This window comes from Puntigrus tetrazona, chromosome 15, assembly GCF_018831695.1.
Source record: "Puntigrus tetrazona isolate hp1 chromosome 15, ASM1883169v1, whole genome shotgun sequence".
In the NCBI taxonomy this organism is placed as follows: domain Eukaryota; kingdom Metazoa; phylum Chordata; class Actinopteri; order Cypriniformes; family Cyprinidae; genus Puntigrus; species Puntigrus tetrazona.
In genome coordinates, this window is record NC_056713.1 from 2,862,241 (window position 1) to 2,881,972 (window position 19,732).

A 19,732-nucleotide genomic window follows, 5' to 3' on the forward strand; every position below is an offset into this window, starting at 1 on the left:
ATTGCTTAAATACAGCACTTTTCTGTAGGCCCAGAGCTGTTCTTCCCAATGTCAATTTAGTATCAATGTGTCAATAACAGGTAAAACGGTTCTATTTATCAGCTGAAAGAGCTTTGAGTTGTTTTAATGATCAACCTCTCAGACACTCATTTTCTCAAAACTGTACAGTTTGCTTCCATGAAATAGAAAACTGAAAATACAGCCTATAAATCAGCTATGAAACAAATTTTCCCCACTACTGCTCCTTTCATTTTAAGGTTGGCTGTGCAATAACAATCCCCTTATGCCAGCGTGGTTAATTTTGCAGAGTGCTGAGTGTGAGGTGGTTCGGCAGTGTGGTGCGCTTTGTCCCCGTCCTGCTGAAAACAAGGACTTAACAACCTAAAGAGCTGAAATAACAGTTCCTGTCTGTCCTTTGCCATGCTAGACTTCCTGTTTGTCTGAAATAAATCTTTGCTTAAGCTGGACATTCCACCATGGGCCAGTGTTTCTCTCTCTCTATTCATTCACAAGTTCTCTCTTCCTTTGTTTCTATTTTATTCTCTTATGCTCCCTCTCTTGAGCTCCTTGACTACCCCATGGGTGACAGAGCTTTGAGTGAGAGAGGTTAAAGAGAGCTGAAATAGAGGGCTGGAGATCAGGTCACAAAGAGATAACACCTCCTGAACGTGGGTAATTGAAAAGTTTAGGAGGAGAGAAAGGGAAAGAAAGAGAACTTGTAAACAAAAATGTGAAAGACAAACAGTAAACAGTTAAGCACTGATTTTGAGGAGAAATCACGCAAGACCTATCATGTCATAAATTCAAACAGTTCTCTGTAATGCCTAGCCAGCAGAGGAGCCCTTCTCCTTCATTTCCTGTTTTGATATCAATCAATCAATCATTTTTATTTATATAGCGCTTTTAACAACACAGGTTGCATCAAAGCACTGTAACCAAAGGCTCTCCATAGAGACAATGTAAAGTATTGCCAGTATTACCTGCCTTACCTAGCGTTCTTTATCTCTGCCTGTTGCTGTTCCTGTGTATGATATTTGCTTGATTACCTGTTTCACAAGCTTTGGATTTGCCCTTCGGTTTTGTCTGCTCGATTGGATAGATGTTCTGTTTCTGACCTCCTGTCTGCCTTCACATTTATGATTATTGTCTCAGCCCCTAATAAACAACAGCATATGGATTCAAACACAGCCTCCACATCCTCATTACATTCTCCTTTCATTTTTTTTCTAAGATGTAGCCTGTAGCCTGCTTTAGATGATGATTAAACAGTAAAAGGAATGAAAACAAAAATCTATTATATACACTGTATACACACACATTTATATAAACAAATAACATTTTAAATGACTTCTGTGTCTCAATAAGTAAAGCAGTCATTTTTATTTAATCAAACCGCCAAACGAAACTTCAGAACTTTAGAAGCAAAGAAAAAATAACCTTACATTATAGTTTTTCATGTCCACTTGGATTGCAAAAACTCTTGCCTTTAGAAATTAACTATCCACACCATGTTTGTCTGGCAATGAAGATCTGCTCCACGGACTGTTCACTTCACAACAGAAAGAATTTTACTTACATCTGACTCAGTATATTTTGACTGACAAACAACAGCTATTCAGTACGAGTTACTCGGTGCCAATCCAACAGTACATGATCAGCAATTCTTCACAGTGTGAATCATGAAAGCACCCAACAATGAATCACTTGAGAAAGTGTCAAAGAGAGATGTCAGACAGATAAATCTATAACCCAGAACTTTAAACATGAAAGGCTTTTAGGATAAAATATGTACTTGAACAATTCTCCCAATGACTCATCTAATATCTTTTAGCCAGAAGAACACAATGCAGGAAAACCTGTTCTCTGATCCTCTGAAATGTACTTAAAAACATGAAATTACTATTATACATTTCCAAAAACATGATATTACATTTACTTAGTAAATACTTATACAAGTTAAATTAAAATGAATTTAAATCCAATGCAGTGCCTGAATAATATGTCCATTAGTTTGACTAAGGAAGGTTTTCCATTAGGTTTTTATTGTTTCAATTCCAACTGGCAAACACACACACACAAACACAAATTAAACACACACAAGCAAGGCAATTACCCATTTCTGTTTATCTTTATCCCGTGCAAAAGGACATATGCTGGTATATTTGTAATCCAGGGAAAGACAAGTTTATTTTAAATAAAGAATAAGAATGAACTAAATGTATGTAAAAAAAAAAAAAAAAATAAATCATAATAATAAATAATTAGATAAGTTATTAGATTAAGTTATTTTAAAATAATAATAATAATAATAATAATAATAATAATAATAATAAAAAGAGCCTTTACTTCTAATTTCTAATTTTAAATAAAATGTTCATATATATATAGAGTTGATGACATAAGTAGCCAATGAACATCTGACTGGATCTTGAGTGCTCTGGACGATTTCAGATTTATTAAGTTTTAGTTCAGTTCTGACCAACAAGACCATGACAAGTAATCTTTGATTTTTAAAAGATGAGATTAAATTGCATAATTCTGGAAGGTGTTTCCAGTACTTCACTTCACAGAGGGAAACGTCATTAATCTCTGAAAGAACAAAGACAGTCTTTTGAACAAGAGGGCAAGAGGAGGGATCTAATCAAAGATGCTTTTGGTGACACATAAAGGGCTTATCGAACTCATTATCAGTAAAATGGGCATCAGATGAATCAATGTGAACCACAGGGAGGTACTGCTTTTGCCAAAGCCCCACTGCTCAGAGCCCTCACTGCCAGACAGCACTCATTAACACACCACAATACAACGAAAGGGACAACCGCGGTCCAATGATTTAACATCAAAGTACTGTTTCATCTTTCTCTCTCTCTCTCTCTCTACCTGGGTCACTCATCATTCTCTTAACCTCTGTCTGGTGCTTTTCATATCGCTCATTCACTCTTGTTCTGTCCTGCATACTTCAATTTAATGCCATGCTTCAACTCATGCAGCTAATGTCAAGAGTTCAGCTGCTGCTCTCAATGCTCTGTTAACTCTAAAAACTGTTTTAGAAACAAGACATTATGAGCACACTGTCCTATCTACACCTACATGAGAGCAATATAGTAAAACCATGTTTTATGGACATTATATAACATGTACAATAGGGTAAGGATTAGGATTAGTTGCTTGTAATCATAATAAAATAATGTGTATTGTAAGTTAATGTAAAATGTAACAGGGCACTTTTTAAATATAGTGTTTCCTAGTTTTCTTTGAAATACTTTTACTAAAAAGGAAATCATAGTAATACCATGTTTTCAACATTGAAATTCCATGGTTTTACCATAGTATCTTACTGTATCTTGAAGCATGTTATTTTATTACTAATGCCTTTGTAATATAATTTTTTGAAAGCTTACTATGATAACACTATGTTAATGCTATATTTTTAGACATCACTGTATACTAAAAGTATATGGCATTACCAATGGTAGCAAAAATTTAGAATAACATAGAAATGTGGTTAACAGGGATTAGATGGTAAAACTGTGTTATATTGAAAATACATCATGATACCAAAATTTATGTGAAATTCATGCACTGCCTTCTCAGTACCATATATTTACTATATAGTCTAAATACTATAGTAATACTATTATTTTTGTTCTTGTTGTGTTCTTTAAACCTGAAATACAATTTGCAATCATATAACATCATACAGTTCTAAAGTCTGAGGTCCGTAAAATGTTTTTAATGTTTATTAAAAGGGTGCATATATTTGTTCAAAAAGTATAAATATACTAGTCCTGTCAAATGTTTCATTATGATTAATCACATCCCAAATAAAAATTCTTGTTCATGTAATATATGTGTGTGCGCTGTGTATATGTATTATGCATATATATACACACACACACACAGAATATATTTAAAAAATATTGACATGCATATTTATATCATTTATATTTTATATAAATATATTTTTTCTTACATTTGTACATGATGTTCAAATTTATGAATACATTTATGAATACATAATAAATATACACTGTACACACACATATATTATGTAAAGAAAACTTTTATTTTGGGTGTGATTAATAATTTGACAGCACTAAAATATTCACACTTAACACACTGGTAACATGACAAATGTCTTATTTACTTCAATTTAAAAAGTATATTGAGATATTAATATTTCCACTCAGTTCTACTCGTATACTCTCCAGACCAGCACAAGCTTATACGTCAGTTTCATAAGTGAAATGACTAATTGTCAGTTTCTATTGATTGTAAGTGAAAAGCTGCTGATAAAGGGCATGATGCTTGTTGCATAAGCTATGAGGTCCTACATTACTCTGTGTGATGAAGGCAGTGGTATGGGCAACATGATAAGATGTGATGCATTCAGCAGCCCTGCAGCCCTGTAACCTCCTTGTGTCCTAGTCTTTTAAGTCAGACCTCTCTGTCTGCTAGTTAGAAGCGGCAGCAACACCTCAGCTGTCATCCACGAATGAATGATGATGCACCTGGGTAGTCAACTGGAGATTAGGTGAAATCTGCCCTGACACTGTTAGCTTTGCGGTCAGCACATGAATGCATAAAAAAGATTTACAAAATCATTATAATTGCAAATATTAAAATACATTTTTATAGCAATCTTTGACAATTAGTATTATGCAAATTGTTTGCATTTTCATGAATTTCAACGAGTGAGTGAGCTTTAACCACAAAACCATTTTATGAATTCAGAATATAAAATACATTGAGCTCAATTGCTTTGCTTTCTGGTTATGTAAAATTCATACAGTATTAGCAAAACTTATTCATGTATATTGTAATAAAAGCTGCTTTTTAAGTTTTAAGTTGTTAAAGCATCATTTCAGCATCATTCAGCATCATCATACAAGTTCTAAAGCTTACGGTTGAAATACTTAAAAGTCAGAAACAAGAAACCCATTTTACATTATTGTATTTCTAATTGAAACTGGATATTCCAAGAGACTAAAATATGGTTATATCTATCTTTTGTAGAATTTATAGTGAACAGAGGTTTCACAAAAAGAAAAAGAAGCAGGTGATTGGCAGTCAAGGTTAAAAAAATAAGTGGCATTCATTTACATGTACATTATTTATTTGGCAATTTTATCCAAAGCAATTTCATTCATGGTATACTTTTTATTAGTTCATTCATATACTGGGAATCAAACCCATTACCTTGGTGTGGCTAATGTTTTAATTTGCATTATGAGGCTAAACTAAAAAAGTGATTAGCTGTTGCTTTGTGAGTTCGCACATACTCTGAGCTAATGAGATTGAACATGAGACACAACAGAGACAAAGTGGTTGAGTTAATGAAGACAAAGATAAATAAAGATAACACATTTTTAACAGCAGGGAACAAAGAGCCACACTAGAACTTTCCGCATTTTCCACACAAAGCAAACTTTATTCTAAGACACTCTACGCAGTATTTGTTTCACCTTTGCTGTCATGTGCCAAAAGCGCTCAAGACTATCAGAGCAGCAAATAAAAGGTACCTTGCAGGTGAGAACAAAACAAACTGAGTTTGGAATTACTGGCTTCAGCTTCCAGTCTAAACTCAATCAGATTCCCTTCCCTCTCTCCTTTACTGAGGCAAAGGCACCCTGAATTAAACTGGGTGGAATCAATGTTCTCTGAACTAGAGGCAAAGCCAAAAGGGTCTTGAACTTGACGACCTCAACATTATGATATAAATATGAGTAACATAAGAACATTCATCAAGTGAAAATGATATTAGTACCAATCAATAATGACCCTGACATATGCTTATACTGATTTTAGCACAGATATTTTCATCTCATATTCAGGAAAAAATATACCACACACATGAAAACAAATCTTAATTATGCATGTAGCATGTATGCACGTAACGTGGCTTATGATTGCCTGTAGAACAAAAGTCCAAAAGTCTGAGGTCAGTTTGTATTATTATTATTATTATTTATTAATTATTTTTAAAATGCTGAAACATTCTGCCTTACCATTACATGATTTTACTGATTAATTTATTTTTGTATTCAGTGTATTTATTAAAAAAATATATCTACATTTTTACGGTTGTTACTGTATTTTTATCAAATATATGCAGCCTTGGTAAACATAAAAAAAAACTGTAAAAAAAAAGTTTGTAGTGAAACCAGATATACTCGTCAGGTTTACATTCTATTACTTACCTCCAAGAAACTGCATGCCCCCTGCTGCACGTCCAATTGTTCTGGAGATCAGTTCTGATATACAGCAGCCCATGACCGCTGTGAGTGCCACCAGCAGCAGCAGGCCGCATCCAACCCCTGTCATGACTGTACAGATCCGCCACTCCACACTTGGGATACCCTGAAAGCTTGCATAGCGCCCGCACTGTTCCAGCATTATTGTAGCCTGCCTCTTCATCCCGAACGGGGTACGAGCAGCGTCGAAAAGTACCGAAGGACACTGGCTTATCCATTTGTGAGCCAAGCAGCCAGTAGGGCATGAAGAACCCCACACAGGAAGCTGCTGCACTCAGCAGGGACACCAGTGCCCAGATCATCCCAGTACATGTAAGGCTGGATGCCATTCTGGAGAAATGTCTTTAAATATTGGCCACAATTCCAGAAGAGAACTTCGAAAAGAGGATATCACACCCAAAAAAAAAATAAAATCCTTTTGTGTTGTTGGAAAGGGGATGTCTACATCCATACAGTCTTCACCAAGGTTCTGTGAGCTGTCACCTAGGAAGAAGCAATAACATACATAGCACCCTCAGTCTTCACAGTAAAGATTCACAATCCCTGTTATATATGCAACAGAATTCAGTCAAACTACCACTCAAAGGTCTGGGGCAGTAAAATATTGTTGTTTGTTTTTTTTATTCAAATCAAAAGTTGCAGTACCATTTCTATAAACAACCTACAAACTTCTGTTTTAAATTGAGATTATGTTTCCAAATGTATCTGGCCACTTAAATTTTATAATTTCACTGCACATTTTATTCCCAGTGTTAATGATTAGTTGTACATTGCAATATGATATGAAATATATTAATCATAGTTGTATAACACTAACTAACATTAACTAATGATGTCAAGCTTCATCACTGAAGTTTAATTTAACCTTTTTCCATATAAGGCTAAGTATGGAGTAATACCTAACATTTACACAAAAGATTACAGGGTGATACTAGCAAAGAAGAATAATAAAAAAATCTAAAATTGTTTCATGTGTTAAAATTTTGATTGGAAACTAATTTTAAGGGTCACCTTTTACTGTTTATATTTATAATAATACAGTAATTAGAACTCTTATTAATAAGACATAATATGCATGACATATCAACTGTGCTCATGCATGTGCATTTATATTTTAGGATGTTAAGAATTATTATAGTCCTGTAATGTAATCTTAGGTATTAATAATACGAATGTAAATAACAATACAAAAAAAATCCTACAAAGCTCAACAGACTGATCATCTATTATTAGTGCCACTTCATGACAGTCCTGTTATAAACAGCTGCCACGAAAAAGACGCCATCATGCAAACCATAAACATTGATTACAAAATAACATCGTATGTGAAAACTTACATCGATATATTCTGACAGGTGTGTTAATTTCAAATTCCGGTCCAGCTTCGTGGGACCGTGGAGAAGAAATAAACTTTGTCCGCTGAACGGGGCGCAATTCGCTGTACGCGCGCAGAAAACATGCATTAAATTCCTTACATGGAGTCTGCTGAGATCTGATTGTATCTTTCTGTTTATTTTACTGTCACTCCTGCAGATAAGCGCTAAAATAATCCCAGCGTATTTCAGAAAACACAAGAAATATTGATATTTGTCCGTGTCCACGTACTGAGCGCAGTGTGGCAGCAGTCATACTACTCGAGTCCGGTGCGCGCTCTCTTGGCTCACTTACTCGACGCTCCTCCCACAGTCCTGCTGCCTTTTAATTACAGAGGAGCTAGTTATCACACGTTTTACTCCAGTGTATATGTTTAACGGGATAAATATATTTTAAAATCAGTTTCTGAACAAACGCGAAAAGGGGAAAAAACACTTCATATAAGCCCAGGTTAAAAAGATTAAAAACAAAACAAAAAAAAACAAAAACTAAAAGTGTATATATCAAAGTAAAATAAAAAAAATAAAATAAAAATAAAAATAAAAACCTAAAGAAAACAAGCAAGCCAACAATCGAAAAAAACAAAACAAAGAGAAAGGAAATAATTAATACAATTGTTGACCCTAGAGGCCACAAGGAGTACTGGGGGTAAATAAAAGTTTAGTTAAGAAAAAAATAATATAATAATAATAATAATAATAATAATAATAATAATAATAATAATAATAATAATAATAATAATAATAATAATAATAATAATAATAAACAGGTAGGCTAATATGTTTAATTAAAAATATAGATTTAATTTAAAATATTAAACTAACTGCATATACTAAACCAACTAAATATAAAGTAAAAATGTAAATAATAAATAATACAACTAACAGTAGCAGTTATATAATTGTAATCAACAAACACACACATACATTATAAAATTTCAGCCAAAAAATAAATAAATAATCTAAATTTAGATTTGACTAATGCCATTGACGCTGGCTTACAGCATAGGGAGAGTTTAATAGGGCTGATAGGATGGAGGGGATGGAGCATGTGTGTAAAGCTCAAGAGATGCTGGTGCAAAGTGGTGCATGATGGAGGAGTGACCACAGCTGTGAATAATTCACAGACTTCACATCCAGAAACACCACAAAGAGCATAACCCTGTGACTCACCCCCTTTCTCCATTTAATCCCTCTGAAGAAAAATGGGCTGAAATTCAATTGTTTTGCCCTCTTGGGTGCAATATCTGTAGCTGCTGTGATTATTCATTGGCAAGGTAACCCCTTTTTCCTCTGGCAAGGTGAAGTTAATGTCAAGGCACTGGTTTGAAGAGATTTGTTGCATTTTAACAGCAGTTATAGGTGCCATTGGTTGGGGATTTAAACTGACAGGAAGTTGTGTAACCTTAAAAGACCACTGTTGTTATCATTATCATTATTATTTTATTTTATTTTATTTTCATAATATTTTTATGAACGTAAGAGTTCAAGTGGTTAAATCCCCAGTCCCTGAACACTGAACAAGACAAAACAAAACAATAAAGCACTCTCTCTCTAATAAACAACGTAAATTATTATAATAATGGTCTATCAATATTATATAGTTGTCATTATCATTAGAATGTATAATGAAATGAAAACACTTAAATCGTTATTTTTTTTATTTAGAACATTACACCATGAAACATTTCACTTCAATTAAACCCTCAAAGCGTGGAGATTTTGCGCAAATGTCAACAGTTCGAGGCGCGGAACTAATGTGTCGACCTCTTTTTGCAGTGGGACGTTTTTATGGTTACTCAAAACAGCTTCCTGGAGGTTGACGTGGATGTTGATGATGGCAGAAACTAAAGTAGAGCTGTCAGTTGATTCATTAAACCATCATACCTCTAACAGCAGCGGGAATGCATCATCACAGCCCAACAACCCTCTATCCAGAAAACTTAACAAGATCCTGGAGACCAGGCTGGATAATGACAAGGTTTGTGACAGTCCGTGCGCCTTTGCTAACTTGTCGGATCTCAATGCACCTGTTACTACACTTTTTTTGCGTGTAACTAATAAAAAAGACGAATTAGCATAATTTCAGTCTCTCTAATTTATATATTAAATTGCACATTCAGTTAATTTTCATTAAAATGTGTAGCCATAATGTGTCTCTGATTCAAACATGGATAACCCCAATCCCCAGTCCTTAATTAGAAGTCATATAAGTGGCAAAAAATGTACCATGATATTATTAAAAAAATAATGTTACGTGGTAAATAATATTTCAGTAGTGTGGTGTTCTGTGCTACTAAAACCTAGATAAAAACATGGACAGCTGGAGCACCAAGAATCGAGGGTGACAAAACACTGGAAAGGTTTGGAAGAAAGAAAATTTTAAATAAAAATAAAAGTTGTATGAATCTATTTTAAGAAGGTTGGAGGTGTATGGTTCTAAATTAAAGAATACTATGGCACTATCATGTTTTATGTCTGAAAATATAATTAGTTTGTTTTGTTTTTTAGTACATGGCAAAGCATGGTATTATGATTTTTGAAAACATGGTACAGTGTTAAAAGTTAGAATATTAGAATGATTTCTGAAGGGTCATGTCACACTGAGTACTAGAGTAATGGCAGCTGGAAATTCAGCTTCTGTCACATGAATAATTTTCACATTTTGTTATTTGATGTTCATAGGCAACATGCAGTTGATGAAAAAGCAGCAGTGAAGATCTTGTTGCTTAACTCATTTTCTTTTTTTGTTTCTTTCTAGGAGATGCTGGAAGCATTGAAATCTCTGTCTGTGTTTTTCACTGAAAACAGTCTGAGAACCAGGAGGAACCTCAGAGGAGACATAGAGAGACGCAGCCTGTCCATCAATGAAGAGTTTGTACGAATATTTAAAGAAGTGAAGGAGGTAAATTAACAGCGACAAATCTATACAGCAGCTCAAAAATATATAATTAAAAAAAGCAGTATATATAAGTAAAATCATCCTGTAACATTACATAACTTGTGTTGTTGTTTTGATCAATGTTTTTGATCAAAAACTATTATATTTTTAATTATTAGTTTTAAGCATTAGTTAAAATGTATATATTTTTTTTGAGTATTCCTTTGTATTTTTGAGTTTTTATATTTCTATTTAGCTTTCATTCATAGTTATTGCAGTTTTATTAATTTTAGTACTTGTCTACATTTTACAAGTTAAATTATATTCAAACAACAAAGTGTATTTATGTATTTCACTTCTATACTCTAGCTAACTGAAAACTATTTGGTTTGGGTTAGCAAGATTTTTTTTTTAATTGAAAGCTTATTTCACTAAGCACACGTTCAACTGATCAAAAGTGACCATTTTTTACAGTGTTACAATAAATGTGTATATTTCAATTAAATTATGTTCTTTTAAACGTCATATTCATAAAGGAATTCAGAAAAAAATTATCAAAACATAATTTACAAACATTTTACAATATATTAAAATAGCAAATTAGAAAAAAGACAAGTTGAAGAACTAAAATTATCAAAACTAAAATAAATATAAATAAAAGTTGAATAGAAATATAAAGAAAAAATACAATATATAATCACAATATAATATGTATAATATATAATAATATATAATAAAACAACAACGGTGATATGTGTCTTTAAAATAAGAAAAAAGCATCTAAATAAATATAAAGATGATACTTTTGAGGTGGTTTGAACAGTAAACTTTGCATACAACCTCTGGAGCACTAGTGAACTTATGCTACAATATATGACTTGAGTGTGTTTTTCTTCTTCAGGAACTAGAGGCGTTAATGAAGATGTTCAGGCCATGAGCTCCTGCTGTGAAGAAATGACCAACAGATTAAAGGTAATTCTGCATGTTTGTAAATAGCTAAATAGCATGTTTTGTCATTTGGAAAAAGAAGGGAAGATTTAAAGGGTTGAAAAAGTTCCATAATTCAGCTTTCATGTTTTGTGTGTTAACAGGCAGCCAAAGAACAAACCCAGGATTTGATTGTGAAAACCAACAAACTTCAGGGAGAGAAGTGAGTCTGATTTAATGCTCTAAGGTGTTTTGAGTGATATGAGGTTTTCACAGCTGGACAGTGGTTTACTTCTTGCATGAATATAAGCAATATCAAAAGTCCCACTGGTGTTAACCATAAATGGCGCTGCCGATGGTAGTTTAATCTAAAAATTGGTTTGCTCATATAACATCAAAACGAGCAAATTATTACAATTGTTATACTTTGTTCTCAAATTCTGTGACTATGTATATAGTGTATATATAGTGTAATCACTATATAGTATATATAGTAAGAGGGACATATGTAACCTACCAATCAAAAGTTTTTTTTATTCATCTTATCAAAAATATGGTCACATGATTCTTCAGAAATAATTCTGATATGCTGATTTGCTGTTCAAGAATCCTTTTTAATTTGCATTTAATTTGCAATAGGCAGTCTCATCGTTCATCGATCACCGTAGTATCGTCTGCAAACTTGATGATGGAGTTAGATCCAAACACAGGTCTGCAGTCGTGGGTGAAGAGGGAGTAGAGGAAAGGGCTCAGCACACAGCCTTGTGGTACACCAGTGTTGAGGGTGACAGTAGTGGAACAGATGTGGCCTGACCTAACATGCTGAGGTCTGTTGGTCAGGAAGTCCATAACCCAGTTGCACAGTGAGGTGTTAATGTCAAGATCTCTGAGTTTGGTGATTAACTTAGAGGGTATGACCGTGTTGAATGCTGAGCTGAAATGTAAAAAAAGTATTTTTATTGTCCAAGTGTGTGAGTCACAGAGGCAGTACGATGGAGACTGCATCCTCAGTGCTCCTATTGCCTTGATAGGCAAACTGGTGGGGGTCCAGTGTGGAAGGCAGAGAGTCCTTCAGATGTGACCAGACTAGTTGCTCAAAGCACTTCATAATGATGGGTGTGAGTGCTACAGGGCGGTAGTCGTTTAGGCACACTGGGCTTGAGATTTTTGGCACTGGCACAATGGAGGTGGATTTGAGGCATGTTGGCACAGCTGCTTGGGCAAGGGACATGTTGAAAATGTCTGAGAATACCCCAGCGAGCTGCTCTGCACATGCCCGTAGTACACGTCAGAGATACCGTCTGGTCCAGCAACCTTGCACGCGTTGATCCGGCTCAGTGCAGTGTAAACCTCTGAGGAGGTGAGTGTGATGGGTGGGTCGGTTGAGGGGGTGATCTTGGTGACCGTTTCATTATTATCCCTCTCAAAGCGAGCGTAAAAGTCATTAAGCTTGTTCAGAAAGAAGACATTAGGTGGAGTGGTTGGGTTTCTAGTCACTGATGGCCTGGATGCCCTGCCACATGCGTCGAGGGTCAGAGTTGGAAAAGTGCTCCTCTAGCTTCAGCTTGTAGCAGTACTTGGCCTTTTTGATGCCCCTCTTCAGATTTGCCCTGGAAGTGCTGTAGGCCTGTGCGTCAACTGATCTAAAGACAGTGTTGCGTGCTTTCAACAGAAGGCGCACCTCCTTGTTCATCCATGGCTTCTGATTTGGGTATGTGGTGATCTGTTTCTGGGTAGTAACACTGTCTATGGTGGTGTTGATGTAATCCAGAACAGAAGAAGTGTAGTGGTCTATATCCGTATGAGAGCCACAGGTAGCCTGGGAAGCAAACATACTCCAGTCTGTGTATTGAAACCTGTCCTGGAGTGTGGAGTCAGCCCCCGCTGGCCAGACTTTGATGGTCCTCACTGATGGCTTCACACGGTTGATGAGGGGGGAGTATTTGGGGGTGAGGAACAAAGAAAGGTGATCCGATTGTCCTAGATGGGGAGGGGGTCACAGCATAGGCTTCAGCCATGTTTGTGTATACATGGTCCAAAGTTTTGTTTCCTCTGGTGTGACAGAAAATGTTTTGATGAAATTTAGGGAGTACTGCCTTCAAGTTAGAGTGATTAAAATCCCGGGTGAGCAGACTGTTGTTTACTGATGGCTGCATGAAGTTCGTTCATAGCAAGCTTGGCATCAGCATTGGGAGGAATATAAGCAGCAGTTATGATGGTGGATGTGAACTCCGTGGCAGATAAAACGGTCTACTTAACCATGAGAAACTCTAGCTATTATAATAGCCATCCACCCGACATCTCCAACATAAGAGCCATATATAACATTAACACACATGCACAAAGCGAAAAAACTTAATTAAATAAAAGTAAAATTAAAAAAATACATAAGGGGGTAATGAGCATATTATTTACACAATTGTTGTAGCTCAATAGTCGATCCATTCTCATCTAAAAACGTAGCAAAGAGTTCCAAATCTTGTGGAATATGTGCATTTTCTGTTTAAGTTAGTCTTTCTGTTTGCTGTACAAGATGACAGTTCTTTAATTCAGAGTGGCACAGATTGATGTTTGCTCTCGAACACATCTTTCTACACATTTATTTTCTGTAACATCCATCTGAAAATCATTAATCCAAGCCAGTCTTTTATGATGTGTAGATTCTTTAGAAGCATTGACAAATTTACTTTACAATACAGAAATTTTGTATTTAGCACTGTAATCTTTAACTGCTATTTTTCTAAACTACTTAAGGTAGGACACTGATATGAATGAGTCTTAGCTCTTATAAATTTGCAGATTTGGTACTTTAACAATTTAACAAATGCTTTATTCATGTTTGATGGAGGATGGAGGAGGAGTTAGGGGGATTGACTGAAACAAAATGTAAAAAAATTAGGAAGTGTATTCATTTTAATGATGTTCACCCTTCCAATAGTAGTAAGAGGAAGAGATAGCCATCTGTTCAGTCTTTCAAACACTTCAGTTATCATAATTGGCTGAGATAAGATTTTTTTATTCGTGGAATGACTTTGATTCACGAGTATCTATATCCATCTATAGAAGTTTCATAGGAATGTTGTATTGTTGGAGCCTCTTCTGTTTATTAAGAAAAAGTACAGATGACTTTGAATGATAAACTTTATAACCTGAAAATATTCAAAATGGTGTAATCAATTTATTACGTACTGAGTACTTTAAGTTTTGTTAAATATAAAATTATATTTTTTGCACAATGAAATCCAATGCTCTAGACCTGCAATTTCAGGTTCCAGGGCCATTACAAATAATAACAGTGAGAATGGACAGCCCTGGCAGGTTCCACGTTAAATGGTAGGCAGGTTAAATTATTGGTAATGACTTCTTCTGTCGGATTATGATATAAAATAGCTGAACCTCCTACATCCAAGCTCTTGGATCTTGCACTCAGTCTGGCCATTACTCTGGTGGTAACCAGAAGCTAAGCTGACAATTACAACGGAGGAGATGAAAAAATGATCTACAAACTCTGGAAATAATTTGGGGACCTCCAACAGGCCATAATGACGAAAGACTTGATGGAAGATGCACTCTGCTGTTTCAGTTGTGGGCAAGCCCTTGAGGGTAATCAGTCTGCAGGACTTCACGAATCAATCGACGATGACCAGAACACAGGTGTGACCCTCAGCCTCAAGCAGATCTGTAACAAAATCCACTTCAATGTGGGACCAGGGTTGGTTGGGGATCAGTAGTGGTACTAGTTTGCCTATGAGGAGATGGCGTGGAGTATTAGACTGGGCACAGACTGAGCAGCTAAGGACCTGATGACGCCACAATGCATACTGGTCCACCAGTACTGCACTTGGAGGAGTGAGAGGGTTTGCTGGCTGCTTGGGTCTCCAAAGCCCAGTATGTCATGAACCAAAAGGGCCTCACAACAGAGCTGGCTCAGTGCGAGTCACAGGCATCACAAATCTTGTGATCTATCTCCCACTGGATGGGACTAACTATAAAGGTGGAAGGTAGCGTGGGCTCAGGTTCAGAGGGTTAATCTGCAGCGTGAATACGGGAAAGAGCATCTGCCGTGTGGTTTTGACTTCCAGGACAGTAAGTGATGGTGAATTGAAAACGTGTGAAGATTAAAGCCCAGCATGCTTGGTGTGGGTTCAGTTGCTTTGCATCCCGGATATATTGTAGGTTCTTATGATCAGTGATGACAGTGAATGGGATTGCCACTCTTCCAACACAAACTTGATGCCCAGAAGTTATCAATTTCTGATGTCGTAGTTCTTCTCTGCAGGGGTTGGCTTCCTGGAGAAGTAAGTGCAAGGGTGAAGGCTCGCTATGATACCAAGACAGCACAGCCCCCGACTCAGGTGTGGATGTATCTACTTCCAGAACAAATGGGAGCTGAGGATCTGGATGATGGAAGTTGGGGGATGTGCTAAACCCCTCCTACAGCATGTGAAATCCAGCCTGCGCATGAACCTACGATAGAAGTTGGCAAATCCTAGGTATTTCTGGATTTCTTTCACTGACTGTGGAATCGGCATTGTTGAATGAGGATCACCTTTCCCTTCTCCAGTTGAATGCCCTCTGAGCTGATGCTATATCCAAGGAACTGGATGTTGGCATGGTGGAACTCCAATTTGAGATAGAGCTGATGTTCCCGTAGCCGTTGGATGACCTATGTGATGTTGAGGTGATGTTCGGCTAAGTTCAGATTGATGTAGACAATTGCAAATTGATGGAGGAACTCTCGGATCACCTCATTCATGAAACCCTGGAAGACTAAAGGTGAGTTGAATAACCCATATGGCATAACCCAGTATATGTAGTGGTGATAAAGTGATAAAGGCTATCTACCACTCATCTCTTGTCCTGATTAAAATGCGGTTATATGCACTCTGCACTAATTTGGAGAAGATACGGGATCCTCTATTTGAGTAATCTAAATACACCTTCTATGTCTTCAAATAAAAAAAAAATCTGAATCTCCAAAGCTGTTCATCAAACCTACTAATAAAATGTAATACCGTTTTTCTTATATTTTGTGCTAGTGTATCCAATGTCTTGCACATTTATGATTATGTAACCCGACCAATGCCCTTAAACTTACCATTTGTCAATAAAACACAATATATAACAGACAGATACAATTACAATCACAATTTATTTAAACATTAAATAAATTAAATGGCATATATGTAGTACTTCGATTCTAGATCAAAATTATGTCATGTTCCTATTCAAAATGTTCGTTGAAATTGTACAGCAAGTGAGCTATCGTGTCATTAATGTGGAAGCAGTTAAGATCAAGCTGTGAGATTTATTTAGAGAAATTCACTAAATGGCTAATAAAAAGTTACAATGAGTATATGTTAGAAATTTTATTCACTGATTTTGACTCTGAAAGGGGATATTTGCCTTTTGGAAATGACGATCCGTCGTGTAATGTTCGCCTTTCACCTGTTACATCTTTGCAGCATAATGGTGCCATGTGCTTGTGCAGTCCTAATGTCACATCCTCAGCACGTCCCCTCAGCCCCAGTCTTCGTGATCAATAACCACCCAATCAATCTCAAGTACACCTTTTATATACTCACCTCTCACTCACCGGCTGGAATCAGTGTTGCATGGACACAGCTATGTGGCTCCCCTGTTCTTCGTGCTTTTAGGACGATCTTCTTTACACCATGGACAAACCAACACCCGTTTCAAGGGTAGTGTCTCTCTCTAGCTCTAACTTTCTGGAAGTTACTTACCTATTCCTCTGTGTTTGTAAACACATGTGCTTGAACGTGACAGGATTCCAGCCCCGCAAATAACAAAGGAACTGTTCTTCCATGGAAGCTAACGCCTCTCCATGTTATAGTATGCCCCATTTACTTCCCCTGAGTTACTCCGGTAAGCCAGATAGCTGTAATGGCTTCCTCCTCCAGGGCTCCCTTTACATAGAAGCCATTGCAGCTTCCCCAATGAACTTTCCAAGATCGCCTTCATTATCTCCCTCCTCACCAGACGGATTGCCAAGAGCCCTGTTTTATCCTCTCTCCCCACATTCATCAGCCATTTCAAGGATGTGTTCAGAACTGCTCTCACCCCCCTATCCATATAATGACGAACTAATCAATCTACGACAAGGGTGTTCCAATATCCACGACTATACCTTACTTTACCAAACTTTGGTGGCTATTAGTGGTTGGAACTTCTCTTAAAGAACTTAGACCTCAGATACATAAGCAGATGGTCATTTACAGCGATAATGCCTTGATAACCTTGACATCTTTATCAAAAAGACCATCAACGTGTCGCAACACCTCTCAGCCGGCACTTCAACTGATCCAGCTCCCAGTTTCCCGTCCAGTGAGCTTTCTCTCAACAAGATCCATAAACGACTTAGCCACCCTGGATGTCATCCTGGGCCGACCCTGGCTTGTTAAGCACCGTCCTATCATCAACTGGAGCACAGAGGCGATTCGAGAGTGGAGTCAGGAATGTAAGAACCTTGGCTACTGCCTCCTGTCATCGAGCTTTAAATCTTCTATCCACCCACTCCACATTCACACCACCTTCATTGAAAGCCCCGACACAGCCACTCCTGTCAACATCCCCGCTGCCTATCACACCTTCTCCAATTTGTTTAGCAAGAAATGAGCCACCCAACTGGGCTAACTGGGCGGAGCCTAGCACAGTGAAGGAGCTCCAGCGTTTCCTTGGCTTTGCAAACTTGTTCCATCACTTCATCAGGAACTACAGCCTTAACTCGGCTCCTTAACTCGAAAGCCCAACATATCTTCAGTCATCTCAAGCACCTTTTCACTACCGCTCCCATCCTCCAACACCCAGACCCATTCATGGCTTGAAAGTGGATGCTGCTGATCTACGAGTGGGGGCCATCATCTCGCAGTGGTCTGGTGAACCCTGAGTGCTTCATCCATGTGCGTACATTTTCCAGGAAGCTCTCACCTGCAGAGCAAAACTATGGTATAGGTAATTGTGAGTTGCTGGCCATCAAGCTCGCCCTCAAGGAGTGGTGACATTTGGCTGGAGGGATCAAAGTTCCTCTTTACTGTTATCACTGACCATAAAAATCTTCAGTATCTGCAAAATGCAAAATGACAACGCCCATGAAGCCTGCTGGTCACTATTCTTCACTCCTCTACAACTTCCAAATCACGTATATACCCGGTCATAAGAACATTAAGGCATTAAGGCTCCCTCCCATATGTATTCTCCTGAACTCCCCACAGAGTCTCCCGAACCTGTACTACCTCCATCCGTTTCCCTAGCGCCTTGATCCTTTGGCAACTTGATGAAGAAATATGCGCCGCAACCCTCGAGGAACCCACTCCACAGGGAGTCCCTTAAGGCCTTACCTATGTTCCCTCAAACCTTTGACTTCCACTACTGGGAAACCCTGGCAGCAGGCGAACATTCTCGCTCCTACAGCAGAAATACTGTGCCATCACTACCACGCCTCGCCACTTGCAAGAAGTTAAATTACAGCCATTGCCCATTCCCCACCGACCCTGGACTCACCTCGGAGTAGACTTCACTACTGACTTACCCTCCTCACAAGGTTAATTGTTGTTCTTGACCGATTCTTAATACCTCTGAAAGCTCCCCCAACAGCTCTCGAGACTGCCGAGGCCCTGGTCACCCATATGTTCTGAAACTTTGGACTCCCAGAAGACATCGTGTTGGACAGAGGGCCCCAGTTTATCTCCGGGGTTTGACAGTCTTTCTTTCGACTACTTGGGACCTTCATCAGCCTATCATCCGGCTATCACCCTCAAACCAACGGCCAGACCGAGCGGAAGATTCAGGAGATCTCCCACTACCTGAGATCATACTGCTCTCAACATCAGGACACCTGGAGCCAGTATTTACCATGGGCCGAATATGCCCAGAACTCTCTTTGTCAAACCTCTACTGGTTTAACCCCCTTTCAATGTATTCTAGATACCAATCATCTCTATTCCCTTGGATTGGTGAAAGCTTTATTCGCCAATTGTGTGCAAACACACAAGGAATTTGTTGTGGTTAGATACCGAGATATTGATAGTAAAAAGAACAGGTGGTGATTAGCTGATTCAGGCTGGAGATAGCATTGAGGGAAAAAAAAATGTTTTTGTGTCTAGATGTTTTAGTGCACAGTGATCTGTAACGTCTGCCTGAGGACAGAAGTGCAAACAGGTTGTGTCAAGGGTGGGAGGGGTCTGTGATGATGTTACCTTCCCATTTCTTCACTCTGGAGTTGTACAGTCCTGAAGGTCGGGCAGGTGCATACCAATTAACCTTTTAGCTGTCTTGAC

General features: G+C 37.5%; 2 protein-coding genes across 2 annotated transcripts in view; one reads left to right on the forward strand and one right to left on the reverse strand.

Moving 5' to 3' along the window:
• LOC122359209 (LHFPL tetraspan subfamily member 6 protein-like) overlaps positions 1-7,913 on the reverse strand; it is a 114,125-nt gene extending 106,212 nt beyond the window's left edge. Inside the window, 3 exon segments of the mRNA XM_043259510.1 lie at positions 6,201-6,412; positions 6,414-6,737; positions 7,592-7,913. Of these exon segments, the coding sequence (XP_043115445.1) occupies positions 6,201-6,412; positions 6,414-6,583 (382 nt within the window). The 5' untranslated portion in view covers positions 6,584-6,737; positions 7,592-7,913.
• A 1,503-nt stretch (positions 7,914-9,416) lies between these two features.
• Positions 9,417-19,732, forward strand: part of LOC122358938 (conserved oligomeric Golgi complex subunit 6-like) — a 66,480-nt gene continuing 56,164 nt past the window's right edge. Inside the window, 5 exon segments of the mRNA XM_043258930.1 lie at positions 9,417-9,608; positions 10,389-10,532; positions 10,778-10,785; positions 11,417-11,480; positions 11,600-11,658. Of these exon segments, the coding sequence (XP_043114865.1) occupies positions 9,456-9,608; positions 10,389-10,532; positions 10,778-10,785; positions 11,417-11,480; positions 11,600-11,658 (428 nt within the window). The 5' untranslated portion in view covers positions 9,417-9,455.